Source organism: Gasterosteus aculeatus, chromosome 7 (assembly GCF_964276395.1).
Source record: "Gasterosteus aculeatus chromosome 7, fGasAcu3.hap1.1, whole genome shotgun sequence".
In the NCBI taxonomy this organism is placed as follows: Eukaryota; Metazoa; Chordata; class Actinopteri; order Perciformes; family Gasterosteidae; genus Gasterosteus; species Gasterosteus aculeatus.
Window position 1 is genome coordinate 22372183 of NC_135694.1, and position 17647 is coordinate 22389829.

The 17647-nt window shown below is 47.1% G+C and overlaps 2 protein-coding genes across 17 annotated transcripts in view; both read left to right on the forward strand.

Annotated features, from left to right (window-relative positions):
• LOC120821766 (transcription factor COE1) overlaps positions 1 to 17647 on the forward strand; it is a 75001-nt gene that overhangs the window by 17911 nt on the left and 39443 nt on the right. The gene's annotated exons all lie outside the window — the stretch shown is intronic.
• Positions 7269 to 15416, forward strand: LOC144410196 (uncharacterized). Its single transcript, XM_078105227.1, has one exon. The coding sequence runs from the start codon at positions 8345 to 8347 to the stop codon at positions 14252 to 14254; it is 5910 nt and encodes a 1969-aa protein (XP_077961353.1). The 5' UTR covers positions 7269 to 8344; the 3' UTR covers positions 14255 to 15416.

A 17647-nucleotide genomic window follows, 5' to 3' on the forward strand; every position in this document is an offset into this window, starting at 1 on the left:
AAGCTGCTATTGGACTGGATAACTTCTTCGCTGGCAATCCAACACAAACAGCTGAAGCATGAAGTGTAGACTATATATAAAACCGTCTCAGCCTCAGTAGGGTGTTAGTCAACCTCCAAAGTGGGAAAGTTAAGGCATTAACTTCCGACGAGGTGCCGATAACAGCACAGCGGCTCCCGGTAACGTGAGCTGCTCGTTGTGTATTTGTAGGATTTATATCGGTAGATATTAGAGTGAATTATATTACTTAACGTTACATTTAAAAGTAAACTCTTCCCAGTGTCGGCTCACCCGCCTCCGTCCCGAATTAATTAAATCCTTGTTGGCTCGCACTGCATGCTGGGATATGCTGGGCCGCAAAAGATAGATCAGATGTGTCCTCCAAACGGGCTGCGTCCCTCGACCGCGTTCGGAGGAGTCGATGGATTGGGACAACCGAGTCGCAGCCGAAGTGACGTATGCGTCCTTAAGGATGCAGCCTAGCGGAATTGAGACACACCCCGTGTGTCTGTGTCTGTGTGGTATGTGGATAACCTCCCGGTGGGCTGTGGGTCCGTGGTTAAAAGCCTCTGGGTACCTCCACACAGAGATCCCTCTTACCATGCCCCCATTACTGGACAGCCATTAGTCTCCCTCTCGCTCACTCACACACACACACACACACACACACACTCACAAGCTCACACACACACACCCTCACACACACACACACACACACACACACGCTCACACACACACACACACACACACACACACACACACACACACACACACATGCACGGTTCAAGAGGGAAGTGTACAGAGAAGCTCATTCACAATAGGTGGTTGGTGGTGGTGTGTGCGAATGTGTGTGTGTGAATATCTTAAGCTCTGTCATTAAAAAGCAAACAAATTTTAGTTGAATTGGAAACTCCCTGCAGACTACACACACACACACACACACACAGACACACACATACTAACAGGAGTGGGAATTTTCCCCCCACCACAAAGTGAACTGGTGGTTGAGGTGTTTTGGGAGGCCGAGCATGAGTGTGTTTACCTCTGTTAGAGAGTTTGTACAACTGTAAAAGGGATTTGATGAGGAGAGGGGAGTGTAAATGTGCCAGCCATGCATCATTTCATTATTAATAGCCATGTCGGGGAAAAAATGCTAACCTTGTCTCATCTAACGGATGGCTGAGTCTGCAAGCACTACACTCCTCTGTGTGTGTGTGTGTGTGTGTGTGGGTTGGGGGGACACTGGTCCACAATGAGGTCTTGTTTCCCTTTGTTAGGGCTGTGCAGAGCGAGCTGGTGAAGTCATTGTAACCCACACAGGTATAAATATCTGTGTGTGTGTGTTGGGGCGGTGTTTCCCGTGCCGAGCAGGCCAGGAAGAGAGCACCAGTGTCCTGCCGAGAGGGGCATTGTTATCTACCTCCTAACATACACACGCACACACACCCACACAAATGCATCGCCGCTCCCAGACCGGGCGGCCTGATCTGCACACCGTCTGTGTTGCCACGGTAACGCATAGCACACGCCCAAACAACAACAAACACACTGTGTTGAAAAACACTGTTTTGCACTGCCATAGACAAAAAACATCCCCTGACACACACACACACACAATTACACATGTTAACATAACATACACTTCCATGTGAAATGGACTGTCATCTCTGACACGTGTTATTTCTGTTCTGTAGTTCTGGTAAGTGAAGCTGCATAAACACACACACACACACACACACACAAAGAGGCAGGCGAATGCAGTCCTATATGGAACTGCGGAGGTGTAATCTGTCAGACAGGAAGCTAGCGGGGTCAAAGGTCACCAAGCTCTAATCGATTAGCCGTCAGTTAGTGCTGTGCTCCAGAGGAGAGCACAGCTGAGGCCAGCTCTTCCGCAGTATGCTCTGTGTGTGTGTGTGTGTGTGTGTGTGTGTGTGTGTCTCTCGCTGAAGTGTTCTGGATGTGAGTTTGTATGTGCTCATTAGGGAATGGGTATTTGTGTATCTGTGACAGCACTGCGTGGGTGAATGTATTTCTTGGACTTATTGATCTCGGAGAGCTGGATTTTTGTTTTGACCCCGTGGGGTTAAATGCTGCTCCCTCCCGCTTCCTCACATCCTCACATCCTCTCTGTCTGCCTCCTTCTCTCGCTCGCTGTGCATCTTTCTCCGAGCAAGGAAAGCGAGATGGAAACACTTGAACTCGGGTCGTGATGCGTAGGTGTGAGCCAGCTTAAGTGTCAAACCCAGCGCTATCATCTGGGTGTTTATTTAAAATGAAAGTCTGTTTCTGTGAATCTGCATTTCCTCTCTATGACCTGTGGCTTTGGCATGAATACGACTGGTCTTCTTGGAGAATTTATAATCCACGCTTTTAAGAGAATCTGCCCTAAAACCCAAAAGGTGATGGTAACTTGGTTACCTGGTTTTAACTGGTAACTGTTTTTTGACAGACAGACAGATATTTAAGGAGCTCAGTGACGCGATTGAATCCATAATAAGAGAATGTGACTATTCTGATTAAGACATTGGTTGGTTACAAAATTTATGGACTTCATTCTACCCAAACATGTCCGTTATTGGCTTAACGGCATCTCTCTGTCATGTAGCAGATTTATCTATTGTAATAAAAGGTTTCTGGCCATGCAGATTCTCTTTAGTGTATCTGGGTTTTTCACTTCAATACAGCTGAGGTGAACGGAATTTGTGTCGCTCACTGCACTGAAAATATATGTCATTTTACTAAATCTGTCAAATATGAAATTGTTTAAACATGAAAATACATACCAGCATCTGGTTAGTTTATGGCCTGAAGACGCTCCATCCGTATGAAAATCCACCTTCCAGCCCCTTTTAACGTCACTCATCTAATTCATTGTGTAGAAATTACCATTAGCCAATTTACAGGATTGTGTGTTGGGTTATTTTTTGCCACTGGGCAATATTCAGCTAGAAGTAATGAAATAAACAGACATAACTGTTCCATCTTATTTCATTAAATCTCATCTTATGAGAAGTTCTCTCTGATTAAGATTCAGTAAACTCTGTAAATAAGCACAGGAGTTTGTTTATTGCTTGGAGAGTAAACATGTTTTGCTTTATTTGTCCTCTTCTCTGGCTGTGCCTGGAATTAGGCCTTATCCTGGATGCTGTGTGAGTCTGCGTCTCCCAGGTCCGTGTCCCTGTGTCTAATTATGAGTCCCTCTCAGTCAGCGGGTCTCATGGGAGGCTGCTAGGTGAGAGAGAGAGAGACATGAGAGGATTAGTTTTTAGAAGGTTTAGAGGGTGACCACCTCATTATAAGACTACCTGTTATAATGATTTGTGGTGGATATATATATATGTATATATATATATATATATATATGTGAGAGTTTGTGTATATAATGATACACAGAGTCTCTTCCTTTGGGACCAGCAGTGTTTGTTGTCTTTCTCCAGAGACCAGAGCTTCTGACCTTTCACCTTCCTAACTTCCCCCAAACCTACGTATCGTGGATGTCCCTGCTTTGAGTTACCCGTGGCCTCTCCCCTCCACTTCCATACCGGCGAGGACCCTCGTTGACTTAATTCATTTCCCCTCCCCTTTAAGAACGGTGGAGTGGACATTGTGACTCCATTGTGATGAGGAAACATTTGGATCTTTTTTTATGCATATTCCTCCAGTAACTGTCACCTGGGACATTCTAGCATAAATCATCTTTTGATGTAAATTCACCATCACGACTAAATGCCAAACCTTTACCCTTCCCCCCCCCCACTTCAGCTCTAACCTGAAACTTAAAAAAACACGCTGCTGAGTGTCCGTTTAAACGTCCTCACTTTACAAAAGTGTCTCACTCTCAAGGTCCAAAACGGGGATCTCACAAATTTGGATGTACACACACAAAGACACACACACACACACACACACACACACACACACACACATAAAGAGAGAGCGAGATGAAGAAAATTCCCTTGGATGACTTGGGAGGGTTTCGGATCAACGGCAGCTGAAAGTCGGCTGCATCCCCTTTAGTGACTGTATGACCGTTTTGTGTACACGTGCACGTGGGGACAGTTAAGCAGTGACAAATAGCCTGCGAGCGGCTGCGTGGCGATGGTGTCATTACCGTTGTGCAGCTCCGCTGATGTGTCACGGCCGATGTCACACGCACAATTGGCCCCGCCGACAGCCGCCATCACTCAGACTGTTTACTACACTTTTACTACAGTTATCACTCACTGGCTGTCGCCGCTGTGACGACCAGACGTCCCGCGCCGCCAAAACCACGCGCAGAGAAAACCTCAACGCACTCTCACACACACGCACACACACACACACACACACACACACACACACACAGTCATGGCTGCATGCTCTTTTTGTCTTAACCTTCAACACGCGGAAACCCTCATCTAGGCCAGCGTGTGCGTTTGTATTTGGAAGATTAGAGGGAGAACGGGAAAGTGGGGGAACAAAACATCTGTGGTTATTCAGGTTTATTGTGTTTCTACCTGCTTATGTGTTTTTTTAACCGAACCGCATTCACCTGTAAGTGTGTTTACTCATTCTACCTGTACATTATGTGCGGGTGTTTGTGTAAATCTAGGTTATGCTTCTTAATTCCAAATGATTAACTAACTCGCTCCCTGCAGCTCGACCCGTGGCTACCCATAAGGCCGTGTGTCATCTGGGGAAGGCTGATTTATGCTGGTTGAATATGTAACGAGTGGTTGTAAATTCACCAGCCAGGGCTACATGCCTCACTACTCCGTCATAATTTAGGTGCCATCCGCATATCTGACATGCTAATGGGTTAAATTACTGGGTTAGTTCTGGAGATTTATACCCCGCTAACGAGAGTGGTGGAAGGGAAGAGGGGTGGGGGGGTAACTAGGGGGGTGGGGTGGGGGAGGCTGGTTGGGAGAAGGACTGAGGATTGAAAAGAAAGCCTTGGATAAAGAAAGGAGGAGAAGGAGAGCGATGGGGTGGAGGTTGAAAGCCGAGAGCTACGAAATGGAGAGACGGGACATTTGGACTTTTTTCACATTTGGACTGAAAAGTACATTCGTAACTGTTGACATAAGTGATGGTTCTTTCCATTTCAGGTGTCCTTTTACAAACGCAGTCTTTTAAACTGAAACTTTTAGGGAGATTTCCTGCTTGTGGTGAAGCTGAATTGGAGCAGGGTGCCGTAAGACCTGGTAGCATTTTACATTTATGAGAAACCATGGCTAATGGACTATGAGAAAGGCTCATGCGGCTCTCTTCCAGTGGAAACGGCACTTATACAGGACTTTCTTTGAAATGTCAGCACGAGATATTTACATCAATTACATCAGCGTGTAATGTTCAGGCGGCTCTGTTGTCTGCTGCAGGCTGGATGGTAATTATTGACGCAAATTAGCTCACTGGCGCACACACACCTGAACGACCAAATCTATCTTTTCATTGCGTCCCCCCCCCCCCCCCCTCTCTCTGTCTCTCTCTCTCTCTGTCTCTCTCTACCATCTGCCTGCACTCAGTGCCAGCCGGTAATTAGTCCTTGTAAAGTCAGTGTAGTGAGGAGTCCCTGTGTTTGGATACTGCTGTCTAGTCAAACAGTGGAGAGGGGAGGGGGGTCTGGTGGGGGGGGGGGCTCACAGCCAGCGTTTAATCTGTCAAGTTTGCTGCTGTTACACAACACACTTCAGGGTTAAGGTTAAATCTCAGCAGAGTGTTGTGACTTTATTTACCGGTTAAATCAGTTTCTTTCCCCCGGAGAGCGGGCAGCCTCACATAAAGGGTTCGAGGGGGGGGGGGGGTTGCGATTCTATGCAAATTATTATTCTTGAACATCTTGTTCATGTGGAGTATCTGTTTATTGAGGAACGGTTTGCATTCCCCTAAAACGAGTCTGTATAAACTTACTTAATCTTGTTTTCAGGGCGACATTTACACAAGTACAGCGATGAACAAAGATTTTGTATTCACTTCAGTTAAGTTCAGGTGACAATACACGACAAACTGAAATAGACTGGGTGGTGGTCTGCAATGTGCGTTTGTGTGTGTGTTTTCATATATTTCCCCCCCGGCTGGTGTGCGTGTTTGTGTGTGCTAACACCCTGGGCAGCGCGCCCCACAGATGGGTTTTCCATCCGAACAGGAAGTGGATTGCTGCCACTACCTGTGCAGATAACAGCCAGTCCATGAATACGCTTTCATCGCACACAGAGACACGCACACACACACACACACACGTGCAAGTGCGATCTGGGTAATGGGCTTATTCTTGCAGAGTTGATTTATATGTTGCCCTTGCACCTTTTATGTCCGTGTAAACTCTGCATGTGTAAATGCAACATGCTACTTCCGCACTTCAAGACTCTCAAACAATAGGAGGCTGATGTTGGTACATTTACACTCTCTGACCTTTCGCTTTTCTCTCCCCGTCTCTTCTCTGTTCTTAATGCGATCCAATTTTTCTTCTGTTTGCAAAAAGAAATGTAGGCACAGCTAAACCTGTTCTGTATTTTAAAACACTTTTTATATTTCATCCGTTTGAGACACGGCGTCACTGTAGGCCGGTATAACCCACTGTGAACTTGCAGAGGAAGATTTCAATAGAAAATTTGACTGAAATAAAGAGAACCACAGATAAACAGGGATTTATAGAACAAACAGGTAAGTACAGTACAGGCAGACATAGAGACAGTACGGGCAGGGTGTGCAAGTTACTGTGGCTGCTTTTCATAATTAGTTCAGGAAGCTTGAACAATTGTCTTTAGGTAAAGAAAGGTGATATCAATCTGCGTCTGACAATAGCAGGAAAGAAAGACAAACACACACACACACGCACACACACAGCTCTGCATTCCATCACATACCACCCGTGTGTGTGTATGTGCGCACAAGTACAGTAGACTTGGTGTTTACTTGTGTATCTTGTATGCACATGTAGTCCCCTGGTGACCTTAGGACTATAGTCATACTTTCAAAACTAGGTGCCTGCCTATAAAAAGTAAATGTTTATTTTACATTAAATACATAATAGGGGAAACCTGATTTCTAAGTGGGGAGATGTTTATTTGTTGTGCATGGAGTAATGTTTGTTATAGTGATGAATACTAATGTTAAGTTCATGTTTAGTTAAATACTATCTCCAGAGGCTTTAGGCCGTTAGTCTTTTAGTACTTACTGTTTGTTATCGTATTATTGGTCAGTTGTGTATTCGCGCTGTATAGCCAATGGTGATTGGTTGGGAGAACAACGGGGAAGACACGTGACTGGAAAGTTCTGGAAGTTTTTTGGGGGTTCGAGGAGGAGAGAAGAAGTCGTGAAGAGACGGGACGCCGGCGTTTTTGGGGAAGAGAAAAAAACGCTAGCAGGAGACAAGAAGTCAGAATAAACCGGCGCGGGAGGCTGGAAGGAGTGGACCGCGGACTCGGTGTGTTTGTGAGCCTGGAAACGGAGGAGAAACCAAAGCTGAAACCCCGTCGGACGGAGCGGGGAAGAAGCAGCGGAGGTCGCCATCGAGGGAGCCGAGCTAGCTAACCACGGTGGGCGTGGCCGGGCGGACGTGTCGGTGATTCGCATCGCGGATCCGAGTTTCCACGCTCTCAATGTTTTGAAAGTGATTTCGGCGCTCTCAATGTTTTGCCAGACCAAACAGGTCTGCAACGTGTTTTCTTTCCGTACATATCGTTGCCGTGAGTAACTGGAACATGTGTGGCTGTGTGTGGTGATTGGGCCCAACACCGCATCGGCTGATACTTGTTTCATGACACTTGGAGGGGAAAGTTTTTGTTGTTATTGTTGAACTCTGGTATTCTCCGAGTTGAGGAACGGGAACATTTCGAACATATATTTTGATGTAACGTCCTTGATACTATTGGGTTTGTATCACTGAATTTGGAGTTTATTATTTATGTTTTGGGGAAGTTTTGGTTATTTATTTTTCTCTATTTGGTAATATTGGGTTTTGGGGAAAATTAATTATTGTATTTAAATAAACAAGGGCGTTGCCCTATTTATTTTACTTTTGTTAAAAGAACATCCATCTCTGGGTCTCATTTATTTTTTAAATAGCTTCTTGCTAAAAGGTTTTACGATACATCGAACCCAAGCACCCCCCATTCTCACGTGAGTGACTCACAGAGTGGTGATACGGGTGCTACATAAAATGGAGGCACCGCTGGGATTGTTAATTTAGTTTATAACAGTAGTTTAAATTAGCTCTAACTTTAGTATGACCCAGAGATTTAAACAGTTTGTTTAAAAAGTAGTTTAAAACCAATAGCTGGTTAGCTTTTAACCTACAAGTAAAACCTACCAAATTTAGTTCTGACAAGTGGTCACAGTAAGTGCACAACCCGTGGGGATGGCTCAGTTGAAGAACTGGTGTGTTGGAGAAGGAATGGACCCGGTGAAAGCCTTGCTGGTTAAAGATGTACCTCCGGACACTGAAATTGGTTTCATCGAGGAAACGATGCAGACTGTCAAAGCACTCGGGAGAGTCAGGGTGAGAGGAAGAATGTATGACCCAACGTCGGAAAGTCTAACTGTGCTATGTGAGTGCAGGGAGAATGTGGACACCGACGCCATTCCTCTTGATATTTTTCCTGAGGGGTCTGCTGAGGCCTGGATGATCGTTGGACCTTCTCAGCAGGAGGGAGAAACCCAAGCTCAGGCAGCTGGTGATGCTCAAAATGTGCCGCTGCCAGATTCCAGTCCTTTTTCCCCACTGCAAGCCTCAACTCCTGAAGCTATCATTCGAGCAGTTGGTGATGTCCTGCAAAGGGCCAGCCAGCCCCCACATAGTGACCACAATCTTTACAGAAGACTGCGCATTTTCTCAGGGGTCATGCCCACACCCCCAGGAGAGGAACAGTTGGAAAACTGGGTTGAGCAAGCTAGACTTTTAATTGAAGAATACGATCGCCCGGAAAGAGAAAAGAAAATGAGAATAATGGAAAGTGTAAAGGGTCCCGCACTGGAGATCCTCCAAGCTGTCCGTTTCAACAACCCATCTGCAACCTCTATGGAGTACATTGACATTCTAGAGACTACTTTTGGCAACCCAGAGAGCGGTGAGGAACTTTACTTTGCTTTCCGAATGTTGTGTCAGTACCCCAATGAGAAGCTCTCGGAGTTCCTGAGACGTCTTGAGAGAATCCTAAATAAAGTTGTCAAAAAGGGTGGACTCCAGTCATCGGAGGCAGACAAAGCACGTCTTGACCAATTCATTAAAGGGGCTATCAGATCTGATATTATGATGCTAAATCTCGGATTGAGAGAGCGCAGAAACAATCCTCCCACTTTTCTTGAGCTGTTGAATGAGATACGACAGGAGGAGGAGCATGAAGCTTCACGTCGCAGACTCCATAATCCCAAAGCCGTCTACGCCAAAAGCGCTACTGTGACCGTCGACACAGAGTTGAAAGATCTGAGAGCTGAAATACACCAACTCAGAGACCAAGTAAGTGAACTCTCTTTCCCCGCCGCCATGCCAAGTCACCTTTCTACGAGCACAATGCTCTCAGTCACTCCGGCGGCAGAGAACTCTGACGACAAGAACGTTCAAGCTTTAAAGAAAGAAGTAGTAAAGCTCCGAAAACAAGTCTCAGTCATGTCAGTCAAGCCCAAGTATGGTCCTGCTACAGAGCCCTGCCCACAAGAGACCCAGCCAAAACCCTGGCAGCAAAGACCTTCTACAGCCAGAGACCCCACTGATTTTTTCTGCTATCGCTGCGGGGAAGACGGGCACTTTGCCACCAAGTGTGTCTCTCCTGAGAACTATCCCAAAGTTATTCAGAAGTTGTTGCAAGCGCAAAGAAAGTCCAAACAGAACCGCACATCTGAAAACGAAACAAGAACCAAGACGACAAATGCCAGTGTCAGGAGAAGCGCGGTAAAGGTACAGACCAACAGTTTGCCCGAGGGACTCGTGGGACCGCCCTCCACTGCTCAGGTCAGGATCAATGGCAACCCCTGCACCGCGTTGATGGACAGTGGGTCGCAAGTTACCATCATTTTCGACAGCTGGTATACTAAACACCTATCACACATTCAGTTAAATTCTGTGACAGGTCTAGCCATATGGGGCCTAAGTGAGTCAGAGAGCAGCTACCCGTACAAAGGGTACATCCAGATCGAGTTGGAGTTGCCAAAAAAATCGAAGTCCCACAAGGTCCAGTCTGTTTCTGTCTTGGCCTTGGTGTGCCCTGATCCACGTTGCTCCGAGACTATACCTGTCCTTATCGGCACAAACGTTAGGGGGGTTCAGCCTTTCGAGTCCAGAACAACAAAAGAGGACCTGGAGAACATAAAGTCACTCAACATCCACGTGCAAGAGAAAAACCATTTACCCATTCCTGCAGGGATGACCATAAAAGGCAACAAAGACCTGCCTGTGGCTGAAGTTAAATGGGCTGGGCCTGGTCCTCTCAGAATTCCCCCTGGCACTGAATACATTGCTATCTGCAAAGTTAAAGAAACACAAGTCATCAGAGACAGCATACTCATCATTGAGCGAGCCCGCTCACCTACCCTTCCTTCAAGTGTACTTGTCCAGCCAACTGTGTTGTTCTCCAAGATGCTCGATTCAAACAACTTCCTGGTGCTACTGCGTAATGAGTCTCTGAAGCAAACTGCCATTCCAATGGGCACTGTGATCGCTCACCTTCACGTCGCTGACGTTGTGACCGATGCATCGAACCCTAATGTGGAATCTGTTCCAGCTATGGATCCTTCTTTGTTTGACTTCAGTGAGTCACCCATAAGCAAAGAGTGGAAAGAGAGGCTGAGTCAAAAGATTTCCAGACATTCCCCGGTGTTCTCTGTTGAAGAGTGGGATGTCGGTCTGGCTAAAGGGGTAGAACATCACATCCGCCTGAATGATAACACTCCCTTCAGAGAGAGATCTCGACGTATTGCCCCAGCGGATTTGGATGACCTTCGACGTCACTTGCAAGGTTTATTAGCGGCTGGGATCATAAAAGAATCAAGAAGTCCATATGCTTCACCAATTGTTCTTGCACGTAAAAAGAATGGGCAACTTCGTATGTGCATCGACTACCGCACCCTGAACCGGAGAACTATCCCAGACCAGTACACTGTACCCCGAATCGACGACGCTCTCGATTGTTTGTCAGGCAGTAAGTGGTTTTCGGTGTTGGATCTGCGCAGTGGCTATTACCAAATCCCAATGGCTGAGGAGGACAAAGACAAAACCGCTTTCATCTGTCCCCTAGGATTTTTCCAATTCGAGCGGATGCCGCAGGGAATTACAGGGGCCCCTGCGACATTTCAACGGCTTATGGAAAAGGCAGTCGGCGATATGCACATGCTTGAAGTCATTGTCTATCTAGATGACCTCATTGTCTTCGGCACAACTCTGGAGGAGCATGAGCAAAGACTCCTCAAAGTTCTCGCTCGTCTTGAAGAGGCTGGACTAAAGTTGTCCCTCGACAAATGCCAGTTCTGTCGCTCAAGAGTCACATATGTCGGGCATATAGTCTCTGAGCACGGTATCGCCACAGACCCGAGCAAAGTTGACGCAGTGACGCGGTGGAAGACGCCAACCGACCTTCCTTCTCTGCAGTCGTTCTTGGGGTTCTGCGGCTACTACCGCAGGTTTATAAAAAACTTTTCCATCATCGTCCGACCACTAACAGAGCTGTGCAAAGGGTATCCTCCCACCCAAAAGAAACACAAGTCTACCTCAGCATCAGATAAGACTTACTACAAAGTCAATGAGCCTTTTGGGGACCGGTGGGACCAGGCATGTTCCGAGGCATTCAAAAAGATCATCCACTGCCTCACAAATGCACCCGTGCTGGCATTCGCCGACCCTCTCAAGCCTTATATACTTCACATAGATGCCAGTTTCCAAGGGCTTGGAGCTGTCCTCAACCAAGAGTACCCTGAGGGCTTGAGACCTGTTGCTTTTGCAAGCCGCAAGCTGAGTGCCTCTGAGAAGAACTATCCTGTGCACCAGCTTGAGTTTTTGGCACTTAAGTGGGCAGTGGTGGACAAGTTCCACGACTACTTGTATGGAGCACAGTTTACCGTGAGGACTGATAACAACCCCCTAACTTATGTTCTCACGACTGCCAAACTCAATGCGACAGGTCACCGCTGGCTCTCGGCACTCGCCACGTACAATTTCACCCTGCAATACAGGCCTGGCAGCAGCAACATCGACGCCGATGCCCTGTCACGCAACCCTTGTCCGAACACAGAAGAAGGTTGGCAAACTGTATTGACTGAAAGTGTTCAAGCCCTGTGCAAGCAGATCAAGTGCTGTGAAACTCCAACAGAGTCCACAACGATGGCCGAGTCCCTTGGAGTGTCACCTGATGGTATACCAGAGTGTTTTGCCTCCCCAGTTTGGTTGGATCTCGGTTCTTTGAGTCAGCTCAGTTACAAAGACCTGGTCACCGCTCAAGATGTTGATCCTACTATCGCTCCAGTCAAGCAGTCGCTTTGTGGTGGTTCATCATTCATCAGCCCCGATAATCCAATTTCTGTCCTGTTGAACAAAGAAGTAAGCAAGCTGTTCATTCAAAACCATCTGCTCTACAGAAAGGTTGAGAAAAATGGGACGGAGGTAAAGCAGCTGGTACTGCCAAGAGAGTATGTTCCGATGGTCCTGAGATCTTTGCATGATGAGTCAGGCCACTTGGGAATGGACAAGACCATTGAGTTCATCAGAAACCGGTTCTATTGGCCGAAAATGGGAGTTGAAGTGGAGCAGTACATCAAAAACTGCGGCAGATGCATCACTCGCAAAGCCCTTCCTCAGAGAGCTGCTCCCTTAAAACAGATTACCAGCCAAGGCCCTCTAGACCTAGTCTGTATTGATTTTCTGTCACTTGAGTCAGACTCTCAAGGTTTCACCAACATCCTTGTAGTGACTGACCACTTTACTCGATATGCCCAAGCTTTTCCAGCCAAAGACCAGAAGGCGGTCACCGTTGCCAAGATACTGTGTGAGCGCTACTTTGTACACTACGGACTCCCTGCCCGCATACATTCCGATCAAGGCCGCGATTTTGAGAGCAACCTGATCCAAGATTTACTGAGGATGTTGGGTATTCGTAAGTCAAGAACAACGCCTTACCACCCTCAAGGAGATCCGCAACCAGAACGATTTAACCGTACGCTCTTGTCAATGCTGGGCACCCTTGATCCAAAGCAAAAACAAAGATGGAGTCAAAAGATCAGTCAGTTAGTCCATGCCTACAACTGTTCTCAAAACGACGCAACTGGGTATTCGCCCTACCTGCTAATGTTTGGCAGAGAAGCTCGCTTACCGGTAGACATCTGTTTTGGCGTGGCCGAGGACGATCAAAAGACCAAGTCCTACCATCAGTATGTTGCTAAGCTAAAGAAAGATCTCCAAAGAGCCTACCGTCTTGCAACTGAAGCGTCGGACAGTAATCACCAAAGAAATAAAAAAGCACACGACAAGCACGTCAAAGAACAAGTCCTTGACAAAGGCGACCGGGTGTTGCTGAGAAACCTTGGGGTCACAGGCAAGCACAAATTGAAATGCAAGTGGTTACCCTCACCATATATTGTTATGGAGAAGCTACCCAACTTACCTGTCTACAAGATCAAGCCAGAGAGGGGCATGGGAGCCGAAAAAACTATTCATCGTAACCACCTGTTACCCATTGGTTACCTGGTGAGAATCCCTGTCGACGAAGGTGAAGTGGGGGCACAACACAGACCTGTGACCAGAGCATTGCATCAACAGACAAAAGAACGAGGACCGACAACCAACCAAGATGACGACGTGTCCTCAGAATTAGAGTATGACGAAGTATACCTGCCAAGCCCCCTTGAGTTAGACTGGGACAAGTTGCTGACATGTTCAGAACTGTCCCGGGAGCAATCCGAGCCAATTGTCACCGAACCTGAAAGACAAGTTCACGACCCGGTTGAAATAGAGCCAGCGGTCAATAATCTGACCAACAAGCCTCCCAACGCTGATCCAGAAGTCGACGTTCTAGAGGGGGGAGCAGACGTCAATCCCTATCCGGACACTCAAGCTGAGAGTGGACAAGCTGAGCATTCAAAACGAGTAATTCGTCCAGTGGTCAAGCTGAGCTACGATGAACTGGGCAAGCCTTGTGACCACCCTGTGACAGTCCTAAGCCATGGCGTGTTGGTGGGAAGTGGACTCTATGGAGACTCCAGGAGCGGTGTATGTCAAACTCTCTGGTGCCACCCCATGGCGTTGTGTTACACTTGTTTTAATCCGGTCCCTAGTGTTGGCTGGTAGACTATTAGAGTTCTCTAAGGTTTATTTTGATGAGGGCATCAAAATTGTCCAGAAGGGGGAGAGTGTAGTCCCCTGGTGACCTTAGGACTATAGTCATACTTTCAAAACTAGGTGCCTGCCTATAAAAAGTAAATGTTTATTTTACATTAAATACATAATAGGGGAAACCTGATTTCTAAGTGGGGAGATGTTTATTTGTTGTGCATGGAGTAATGTTTGTTATAGTGATGAATACTAATGTTAAGTTCATGTTTAGTTAAATACTATCTCCAGAGGCTTTAGGCCGTTAGTCTTTTAGTACTTACTGTTTGTTATCGTATTATTGGTCAGTTGTGTATTCGCGCTGTATAGCCAATGGTGATTGGTTGGGAGAACAACGGGGAAGACACGTGACTGGAAAGTTCTGGAAGTTTTTTGGGGGTTCGAGGAGGAGAGAAGAAGTCGTGAAGAGACGGGACGCCGGCGTTTTTGGGGAAGAGAAAAAAACGCTAGCAGGAGACAAGAAGTCAGAATAAACCGGCGCGGGAGGCTGGAAGGAGTGGACCGCGGACTCGGTGTGTTTGTGAGCCTGGAAACGGAGGAGAAACCAAAGCTGAAACCCCGTCGGACGGAGCGGGGAAGAAGCAGCGGAGGTCGCCATCGAGGGAGCCGAGCTAGCTAACCACGGTGGGCGTGGCCGGGCGGACGTGTCGGTGATTCGCATCGCGGATCCGAGTTTCCACGCTCTCAATGTTTTGAAAGTGATTTCGGCGCTCTCAATGTTTTGCCAGACCAAACAGGTCTGCAACGTGTTTTCTTTCCGTACATATCGTTGCCGTGAGTAACTGGAACATGTGTGGCTGTGTGTGGTGATTGGGCCCAACACCGCATCGGCTGATACTTGTTTCATGACACTTGGAGGGGAAAGTTTTTGTTGTTATTGTTGAACTCTGGTATTCTCCGAGTTGAGGAACGGGAACATTTCGAACATATATTTTGATGTAACGTCCTTGATACTATTGGGTTTGTATCACTGAATTTGGAGTTTATTATTTATGTTTTGGGGAAGTTTTGGTTATTTATTTTTCTCTATTTGGTAATATTGGGTTTTGGGGAAAATTAATTATTGTATTTAAATAAACAAGGGCGTTGCCCTATTTATTTTACTTTTGTTAAAAGAACATCCATCTCTGGGTCTCATTTATTTTTTAAATAGCTTCTTGCTAAAAGGTTTTACGATACATCGAACCCAAGCACCCCCCATTCTCACGTGAGTGACTCACAGAGTGGTGATACGGGTGCTACACACAGTTTAAGCATAGTGAGAAGACTTTTGCAAAGGTTCCCTCTACATTTCACCAAAGTGCTTTAGACTTAGAATAGAAAAGGTTGCAACTTCTCTTTCTGAGATCAAATTGAATTTTAACGATGCCCTCGTACAGCACACAGTGCTGGGACAGAACACGGAACACAAACATGCACTGTACACCACAGAGCCTCCTGGGAAACATATGAACGGTTAGAAGATTAACACTTTTGGGCTAAATTATATAACAATCCTAATCCAGTTTTCACCAAAAGCTGTTAGAATAATGGAGTACTTGGAATGTATGTGGAGATATGCATCATCATCCAAATACATAAAAACAAAACACCATTTATTCATATTGATATGCCTTCTGCCACCATGACAACTTATGCAACAGACGGGTGTGTTGTTGTTTCTCTGCCTTCCTCACTCAGTGCAGAGACATGCAGGTTGGCTTCCTCTATTACCCTAAAATCACTCCCAGATGTGAATGAATGAAACGGCTGTGTGTCTGCCTGCGTCGGCCCTGTGATAGTCCAACGACCTCTCCAGGTCGTACCCATCGCCTCCAGCCCCCCGTGACTCTGGCGAGTGTAAGCGTTCACAGATGAGGAGGGCCCGGATTACGCAACCTATTTTCAGCCACAAAAGAAAGGCCTGATTCAGGCGTAGTAAAATCCTTTCGACTCAGCAGTATATTCAACTGAGGCAGGACTTGCACTCAACGCAAACCGTCCACTTCATTGCGTTCACCCCCCCCAAGTTTCGCTCCCCCCTCCCAAAGCTCCTGTGTTTAGTCAGTAAACTGAAAGTGTGTTTTTGGGAACGCACACGGTGTTTATGACTCCTCTTGCCCTGGAGGGAGAAATGGCCAAGCCAGCAAGCAAAGAGGCCGCAAGATGCAGGAAGCTGCTGTGCACACACTCAGGGAGCTGAACTTGAGAGTGTCCCCCCCGCTTCTTCCCTCTCACCCTTTTCCTTTCCTCCTTGTTTCGTCTCGCCGCATGCCTTCCCCCGCTAGCTGGTCCTCCTCCCAACCCGTTATCATCTCCACATGCACACCAATTTCACCTTCTGTCCTCAACGTCTATCTCCCACTGTTTATTTCCTTCTCCTCTCCTCCTTCATTCATCTCGCATCTCTCCCTCCTCCATCCCCCCCCCCCCCCCTTTTTTTCTCTGCGTGCTGAGCCCCCCTCTACTCCCTCTTCATCCACCACTGCAGACCTGAACATAGTTCCAACAACATTGTCAAGCTTGCACGCGACACAACAGTGATTGGCCTCATCAGCAACAACGATGAGTCGTCCCACAGGAAAGATGTCCTGCACTCGGCTGTGTGGTGCGCCAACAACAACCTGGCACGCAACACCAAGAAGACCGAGGAGCTCAGTGTGGACTTCAGGAAAGCCAAAGGTGGCGCACACTCCCCCATCTCCATCAACGGGACGGAGGTTGAGCGTGTTGCTAGCTCCAAGTTCCTGGGTGTCCACTCTCTTGACCCTGAAAACGCATCACTGCTTCGTCCCCACCGTCGAGACTGTCTGCGGAGGGCGCGCAGCATCGTGAGGGACAACTCCCACCCCGGCCATAGACTGTTTGCCCTCCTCCCCTCTGGGAGGCGCTACGGGGCCCTCCGCTCCCAGACCAGCAGGTTTAGGTACAGCTTCTTCCCTGCTGAACTCTGCACCACCGTGACAGCCCCTAGTCCCCCCCCCCCTCCCCTTACACCACTGACACACGACCTTGCAGCCAATGAACATTCTGCACTTCAATGTTGCACAATTTATTTTTTTGCACAATATTTGCACAATTATGCCATATTTGCACAACTTGCACTACCATGTCATTCATATTTACAACCCTGCTGCTTAATGTATATACTTTATCTGCTCTTCTGGCTGGATGCTAAACTGCATTTCGTACCTTCAGTACCTGTGCAATGACAATAAAGTTGAATCTAATCTAATCTTCTTCCTTCTGTCGCCTCCTCTGGCCTTTCCAGAGCAGTGGCTCCTACAACCATTCGGTGGAGCAAAGGTTCTAAGGCATTTGGTCTGTCCAGCCTTCTCTCTCTTCTCTCCTCCCTCCTCCTCCCTCCATCGC